The sequence below is a fragment of the Octodon degus genome, unplaced genomic scaffold (genome assembly GCF_000260255.1).
Source record: "Octodon degus isolate 3935 unplaced genomic scaffold, OctDeg1.0 scaffold00044, whole genome shotgun sequence".
NCBI classification, from domain to species: Eukaryota; Metazoa; Chordata; class Mammalia; order Rodentia; family Octodontidae; genus Octodon; species Octodon degus.
The window spans coordinates 12,661,381-12,669,846 of NW_004524620.1; the positions used below are offsets into that span (position 1 = coordinate 12,661,381).

Genomic DNA, 8,466 nt, shown 5'->3' on the forward strand with positions numbered 1-8,466 from the left:
ATATATTTGTATTTTAGGGAAGGGTCTACAGGGTGTTCAGGGTTTCACTACTAGATCTGACTCATAGTGATCCTCCTATTTACAGCCTCCCTAAGAGCTGGGATTACACACATGTACCACCACGTCCAGTCTCAACTGCTGTCTCAGCATGCCCCAGGGGCAGGGGGGGCTGTCATGGCAGGCTCAGGGATTGAACCCTGGACCCATGTGCTTGCTTGTAGGCGCTTTAATCCACTGAGCTACTTGGCCAGCCCTTAAAATTTTTATTTACTCATTTACTTGATAAAGGGTCTCACTACACAGTTCAGAGAAGGATTTTTTTTTTGGGGGGGGGGAACGTTGGCTCAGGCTGCCTTATGGGCGGGTCTGGTAAGGCATGTGGAGCTGGGCATCAAAGTGAGGTCCCCTGCGCCTGGCTGGGTTTGTCCAAACAGGCGCTTAAACAACTGAGCTAACCTGCAGGCCCCCGAACTACACTGTTCAGACTCCAACTGATGCTCCTGTCTCAGCCTCCCCAGCACTGGCATTACAGGTGTGCACCACGGTGCCGATCTTGGGTCAGCACGGCATGTGGTACCAGGGACCAAACTTGGGTCCTTGCACTTGCCAGACAGGTGCTTCCACTGCTGAGCTGGCTCCCCAGCCCTGGTTCAATATATTGCTAAGTAAATTTCTAGTCATTGCAAATAAGATTGCTTTGTTGATTTACTTTTTAGTTTATTTTTGGTGTGTAGGAATGCTCTACACTGAAAAATTATTTCTGTATGTTGATTTTGTATCTTGTGACTTTACTGAATTCTTGTATTGGTGCTATTGGATTTTTTAGATGGATTGTCTATTAATTAATTGTCTAAGTAGTGTCTTCCTTTTTTAATAAGATTCACAAGAATCAAAAAGACTGCTTGTCAATGTCTCTTGCAATTTTATTGCCATAGTACCATTTCAGCTTTTAAAAGGAAAAGATATTGTTGCACAAACTATTTTTTCACAATGAAGAAATTGTTATTCTTTGCCATTTGTTCCAAAACAATGTTTTGAAATCTCCTTTTCTGATTACCTTTTGAACTAGATTAAATTCTCCTCCTGCTCTCTATGAGGCTATTTCTTCTAAACTTTAAATGCCATGGATGGGCTGTCTGAACATTTCTAGCTGTGCTAGTGCAAGGTGGCATGATAGATATGCACTGTGGACCTCGATGTACTCTGCCGCTTGCTGGGCATTTGACATCGATTCCACCGCTTCACTCCTTGAGCCTGTTTCCTCGATTATAAATAGGTGATATGACACCGCTTCCTCCCTTGTGAGTAATTAAGTGAGAACAGTGTGGAAGTGGACAGAATCCGATCACTTCTCTGCCTTGAAATGCATCAATTTCTAGTCTAACCAATAACAATGCCTTCTCTACATAACAGCAGACAGTTGCTTCTCCGAAGACAGTTAGAGATGATCAAGTTATAGCTGACATGACCTGAAGCGATTTTATAGGTGTAGACAGTATGAGAAATAGATGTAAAAGCCGACTACGGCATTTGGTAACATCAGTTGTCCAGGGCACTCTCGCCCCTTGATCCGTGACTGGCCAGCTGGCGTAGTGTCTCTGAGCCCCCTTTCATGCCACGTGCAACTCCCTGAGGCTCCAGACTCAATAGAAAACAGCGATCTCCCAAGTGGGAGTGGCTCAAGGCCCAGCCTCCACTCGAACCTCCACCTTAGCTCTACTGACAACACCAGTGAAGATGTTTTTATGCGTGTTCTGATTTTGCCCATTTGGAAAGTTTAGACAGAAAACAAGATTGCCCAGGAAACTGATGAGTACCTAAACTACACTGGAAATGCACTGCCAAAGAGCAAATAAGAAGCATGTGCGGAGTTAAGAGCGCTGACTTGCAATTCATGCACAAATAACTGGATAGCAGTTATCTCCTGCTTCAGACAGCCTGTGAAATGCATTACATTTCTACATTTGCATTGTTATGGCTGGAGAACATGGCTAGCAAGGAGGACATCAGCCTAGGTGTTGATGAAGTAGCATTTTTGTGTATTTTTCAAATTAACAGATAACATTTTATATTTTATTATGTAGGACATGATGTTTTGAAGTATACGTGCATTGTGGAAGAGTTAAGTCTAGCTAATTAACAAATGCTTCACCCCCACAGAGCTATCATTTCTGTAGTGACAGCACCACAGAAAGTAACACGTTTTCATTATTCTAAGGGAACAGGATGTTGCAGCTTCCCTTTACGTTAGAGTTTTAGGCAAAGATAGTGCCTGTATATTTTGTCCTGGACACCCTTGAGGATAACCCTGTGCATAATTCAGCACCATAAGATTGTTTTTATTCTGAGAAAAATTAGGAGCTCAGAAAGAAATAACACAGACAAAATAATGGGAATTCACTTCCCCTAGTGTAAGTATGTATTTTCTAGAAGGTGCATGGTACTGTCCGGCTCACCGTGCCGTTTGGGAAATAAGACACCAGGCAGAGAAGTTAGAAATAATGGTGTGCGTAGTTGAGTCCTAAAATAAAAGGAGCCAGTAGTAAAGACTACAGGCTAGCGTAACTGAGAAAGCATTTCTGAGACGTTGTAGCCCATGTGGCACCCGCAAGATTGCAGTACTCAGCTCTTTGCTGCCTTGGAGGCTGACCTTTAGCAAGCGCTTAACCATGTTTGGTTGCGCCCTCGCCCCGCCTGGTCTACAAAGCTTCCCAACAGGAGCGAAGATCATTGTCTGAAGGCAAGTGGCTTTGCGAGGAGAAGTTAGAAGCAGCTGTGGGGAGGCAGAGACTCAGAAGCTGGGCAGCTGCCATTTCCTGCCCACCTTTTGCGCAGAGCGACTTCTCCTGACAAATGGTCACCTTCTGGCTGACAGATTCCTAGAGTATAGAACAAGGTGACTGGAGGTACAGTGCTGTGTTGTTCTGTTGACCACAGTGAGGCTAAAGACCCAGGGCCAACCCTCCACCCTTCTTACAGCTGAGAGTGGCCGGACCCCGCGCAGCCACCCACCCCGGGGTCATGCTGGTTATCTGAGCTTTGGCCCATTTTCTCCTTCTGAGCTCTAGAACAGCCTTCCAGACTCTGCCCTGCTCTGCTTCTCAGGACTTCTGTCCTGGCCAGTCTTTCCCACTCTTAGTTTCTTGAAAGTATTCCACCTGTTGCTCTACAGAGACCTCTCCACCCTGGGGCCTCTCTGCTCAGAGTCATGACAGCTTTAGCTGTAGCCGGCATCAGCCATGCAACCCTGGGCACTGAGCCTGCAGTAGGAGTGGCAGTGTCTTTCCAGCTGAAGTCTGGAGCTCTAGGCGGACTATAAGAAGTGCAAAGGTAAATTTAATATTAAAAACTGTATCATTTTTAATCTCATGGTCCCCATCTTAGCTTTTTCACCTGCTAAAATCTGTCAGGCATTCTGATGAGTGCGTGATCAGGCCTCATTCCTGTAGTAAGCAGTGTTTTTACAAGCCCTGCGTGGCATGCCGCAGTAAAGCACCTCCCTGAGCAGAGGACAGAACGGGCTCGTGGGTCAAGGCTGTTTTGCTGCTAACCTACTTCTTTTCATAAAACTTGTCATCTGGTAGATGTGACAAGGAACGTCTTTAAGAAAACTGGCAGGTGTATATTAAAGCATAACAAGGATTCTAAGGCTATGTCGCAAATAATAGTTTGTAATTCCAAAAATATTGAAGGGGTCGTGATCAGTATAAAATTCATTTGTTCGTTTATACACTTGAGAACTCAAACAAAGACAGTTTTGAGGACACAGTGTACTGTGAACTGCTGAGGCACAAGCTGCCTGTCGGACCCCAGAGAGGGTCTATTTAATGAGCAGACACACCTGCTTTCCGCTGTACTCGCTCCCTGGACGGCCTGCTGCCTCGCCTCTGCCTCTCCCTGGGCCTCCCCAGGCCTGACAGTGTTCTCCTGAGTGCGCTCGCTAAGTCACGCAGTTGTATCTGAGACACATGGAGCTGGGGCACACCCGGCACCCGGCGCCATCAGAGCAGGGACCGAGCCCAGCCCGGGCGGGTTAGGGAACCGCGCTGCCAGACTCCGCCTGCCCGTCTAGGGCAGAACTTTCTAAAACATCAGCAGGAGAAAGCAGCTTCGCTGGGTGTCATCCGCAGTCCCAGACATGTGCTCTCCTCAGCCGCGGCGAGGCACGGGCTTTGTCCGGGAGAGCCAGTGTGTACTGACTGATGCCTGCGGGCTTGCACTTCCGCCTTGATTCTTTCGAATTTACATTGGCTTAAGACTCAGCCAGTAATACCCCTACACACACATGCACACATGCGCACACACACACACACGCACACACACGTGCAGACACACACGCACACACACGCACACACACGCACGTCTGTGTGTCTGCCCTTCAGCTCTACCGTGATGGGGCAGTCAGTTGCTATGGAGAGGAGGCACCTTTACTCTTCTCCTGCACTTTTAGTGTGCAAAGTTATTACATTAAAGTAAGCATTGTCATTTAAAAGGAAGAGCTTGGCTTAGAGCGTTCCTGCTGCTTAGCAGTGTAAGAAGGCCGCAGCTGCGTAGGCCAGCTGCATGCAGCTCCCTGCACCAGCACTCTGGGCTGGCAAGCTGAGGACGCCAGCATCGTCCCAGGAACTAGAGTGTGACTCTGAGGGCCGGCATGTGTGAGGCTACAGACCTAATGACCACAGCTGGCCAAGCCGCTGGAATGAAAGGAGGTGGAGGAGAGCAACGTAGGAGGCTGACGCCATGGGCAACAGCTCGGCTGTCAGAATTAGACACCAACTTAAGCTCCTGTTTTGTGTTTTAAGCATTTGTTTCTATTTTAAAATGAAAATTAAGAAGGCCCTAAGAAGACAGGTAAAGTGATGCCACCAAAGAGCCACACGAGTATCGTCACTCCGCGCCACGAGGAGGGCAGCGTTCCACGCCCACTGGCCCGACTCACCACCGCTCTGCTGCTGGCCTTGTGAAGCCGCTTAGTCTCATTTTCCCCGGGGTCACTTAAACACAAAAGATAACACAGAGTACTTTATGACTGAATATAGAACTAATATGCTTTATGCTTTGGAGGAATGTAGCAAGCACAGATTGTGGCTCCTGCTACAGAAAGAGAAAGGGAGCATGCGGTCAGTGTGACAAAATTAACCACGGTTCTGCGCCAAGGTTCAGAGATAGCAGCTTTGGTTGTATCTATGTGAAGTAGGTAAATCTTTTCTTTTCCTTTCCAAACTATTTTTTAATATGAGCACGCAGTCCTGAATTTCTGGCTATTACCCATCATGTCTGTGGAACCCAGAACGATTGTCTGTCACCTCTCCTTGCCTCCCCTCCTCTCCCCTCTTCCCCTCCCCTCCCCTCCCTCACCCCTCCTTTCCCCCCCCTTCTCTCCCCTCCCTTCTCTCCCTTCCCTTCTCTCCCCTCCCCTCTCCTCTCCTCTCCTCTCCTCCCCTCTCCTCTCCTCCCCTCTTTTCTCTTCTTCCCTCTCCTCCCCTCTCCTCCCCTTTCTTCTCCTCTCTTCTTTCCCAGCCTATCTGAGGAACACTCCCGTATTTTCCATCTAAACTCCAAAAACTGCTCTAGAATTTGGCGTTTATCAAGTTTCCTTGGTCCGGTTTCTTCAGGATTCCTACTTCCCTGCATTCTGGATGTGTGATTCACTTGCTTATGTCAGTAGCGGAGAAACAGAACTATCTTTAAACCCATTTAAAGGTCAGATCTACCCATTTGCCCTGGCAGTTGGGACATTGGAAATGCTCAAAAATACTTTAAAAATAAATGGCCTAGGCCATATGATTCATCTAAACTCTGATCCTTCTCTACTGCAGTGTAGCTAGGGCAAGAAGGGTATTCCCAGTTGTACCTGGAACTTCCTTCAGTGTAATAAATGTCCAAGCCCTGTGTGGCACTCTAAATGTACGCTTGTTATTTGTTCTTCTTGAAAGGAATTTTCAGGTTTGGTACTTGTATTTTCTTTCAGTTTGAATATGTTTTCTCAACTTTGCTTTTCTAAGAACCATTAAAGAATCACTATTTCATAATCTTCTTTTGAAAAAGAAATTAGGGCCAGGAATATAGCTCAGTGGTGCGGTAACTACCTAGCAAGTGCAAGGTCCTGAGTTCAAGTCCTGATAACCATGCCCCAAAAAAGAGAGAAAGAAATTATAATTTCCATAGGTACCAGCTTTGTTTGGAGTTAATTGCTTGTATAAGTTGGTGTTTTGGGAAGTTCGGTCCTTGACTGCCCATGCTGGAGCTGCCTGGACCTCTGGGCCTCACCCACGAGCCTGCACGTCAGCAGCCTTCGCATCGGCCGCCTCACACATCACAACGTGAGAGTCACTAACTTACCAAGAAGCTCCACATGTATGGCTAAGTGGGAGCCCTACTTCATTTTTAAACTTGTTTCTTTCTTAGCCACAGATGGTGGATTTTGTTTTAGGCAGTGTATGACATTTACAATTTTCTTAGAACACATTGCCTAGTTGTGAAACTATATTTAACCGCTTTCCATCATTTTATCTGCTTTGCTAGAGAGGTTGGAAATAAAGAGGGATGGAAATATTGACTTGGGGTGAGACAGTGAGGGACCACAAGACGAGTCATCACAGTGCTGCGTCCTGTGGCAACAGTCTGGAGAGGGGACAGCGGCAGCACAGCGGGATCCCCCACTGCTTCCGGTGGGTGCTGCTGCCCTGCTGCGCCTGTCCTCCTGCCCGCTGCACAGCCAGGGCTTGCAGGAATACCGTGTGGCCCTGCACACGCGCAGGCCCCGGAGGCACTGCGTGCCCTGCTAGTCCTTGCGCTTTCCTCTCCTCACCGACAGATCCGGAACTCGGGACCCGCAGACAGCACGGTCCAGTTCATCTTCTATCAGCCCATCATCCACCGCTGGAGGGAGACGGACTTCTTCCCTTGCTCAGCCACCTGTGGAGGAGGTAATGTTGTTCCCTTCACCTAGACCCTCCTGGCTGGCGCCGGGCAAGGAGTGCCACTGAAAGAACCAAAAAGCTCAGCCGCAAAGAAGAGCAGAGCTGCGCTACAGCCAGCTCCGGCCTCAGGTGGAGCCAGACCCTGACGCCCATTGGGGGAGGCTCTTGGAAGTCCCCAGAAACGTTTTCTGCTCTCAGGTTCCCACTAGAGGAAGTATTTTACTTCTTTGCTTGATTTTATGGAGAGCCCTAATAATTTGGCAACAGCATTGTCCTGAGCACTTCATTGGTTCCAGGAAAAACTTCCTCTGGTTGCGGCATCGCCATTTATTCTGGGATCATGTGAAGAGAATTTGTCAGGCTCCCGTGCTGCGATAAGAAGCGTGCTCAATGTTGAGCTTTTAAAAAAGTATTACAGTAAAGAGCACTGTGCTTCTGGTCGCAGTTCACAAGGGCCCGAGCAGAAGCGCACCCGGAAGCCCCAAAGTGGCAGGTCCAGAGCAGGAGCACCCGGGAGCTGCCCCCAGAGTGGCAGGTCTGGATGGGCAGGAGCACCCGGGAGCTGCCCCCAGAGTGGCAGGTCTGGATGGGCAGGAGCACCCGGGAGCTGCCCCCAAAGTGGCAGGTCTGGATGGCCAGGTCTGGAGCACTAGGCACCACGGGGAGCATTCGGCGGGGTGATGCCAGAGTACATTGTAGTGTGATTTTTTTACTTCAAACATTCTCCATTTATTTTAATCACACCTCATAGTTAATTAGAAAATCTTTTAGTGCCAGAAAAGATGAGTACATTAGAGACTTGCAGCCAGCTGACTTGGGCTGCACCTCGTCGGCACTTCCTTCATTCGTTTGCTGAAATGGGCCTCTCTGGGAAAGTCAGAAAGTGACCCCTGTCCCCGCCTGCTCCATCCATACCTTGGACAGAGCTCTAGGCTACCAGAGAAGTTTTTGTTTGGGGTTTCGGTTTTTTCCTCATTTTTCATTCTCCATAATTATAGTGATTGTATGCATAATAATTGTTGTGGGTTGTTTCATACTGATTTATTTTGCCTTTTCCGGTAACAGATCATTTAGGCCATTCAACCCCTTCTGCTGTTATAATGTGATGAATAATTCAATAGCCAAGTATTTTTCTCCTTTCACATGATCTCCTGGGATAAATCCTCAGCAGTGAGGTTACTAGATAAATAAGTTTCAGAACCTTTGTGGCTACTGGCATAAGTGACCAAATTCCTTCTAGAAAATAACAAGCAGTGTTTGAGTGTTTTAGATTCTTTGCCAGCTTTTGTACATTTTAAAAAGCTTTTGTGATTACAAAATTCTAGGTATACTTATTTGAAAGTTAGTACATCAAATAAATTCTAGCTCTAGCTCCTGGAAGCCTATTTATTAGACAGCTTTAGAATGTTCATCCATGTGTAGACTGGGCGTGATGGCACACGCTTGTAATCCCACCACTTGGGAGGCTAAAAATAGGAGGATCACTACAAGTCCAACCTGTGTAGTGAGACCCTGTAGACCCTGTATTAAATACCAAAAAAAA

The 8,466-nt window shown here is 47.5% G+C and overlaps 1 protein-coding gene across 1 annotated transcript in view; it reads left to right on the top strand.

Annotated features, from left to right (window-relative positions):
• Adamtsl1 (ADAMTS like 1) overlaps positions 1 to 8,466 on the top strand; it is a 996,797-nt gene that overhangs the window by 761,112 nt on the left and 227,219 nt on the right. Inside the window, exon 9 of the mRNA XM_023715857.1 lies at positions 6,818 to 6,929. Within this exon, the coding sequence (XP_023571625.1) occupies positions 6,818 to 6,929 (112 nt within the window). The remainder of the gene's footprint in view (positions 1 to 6,817; positions 6,930 to 8,466) is intronic.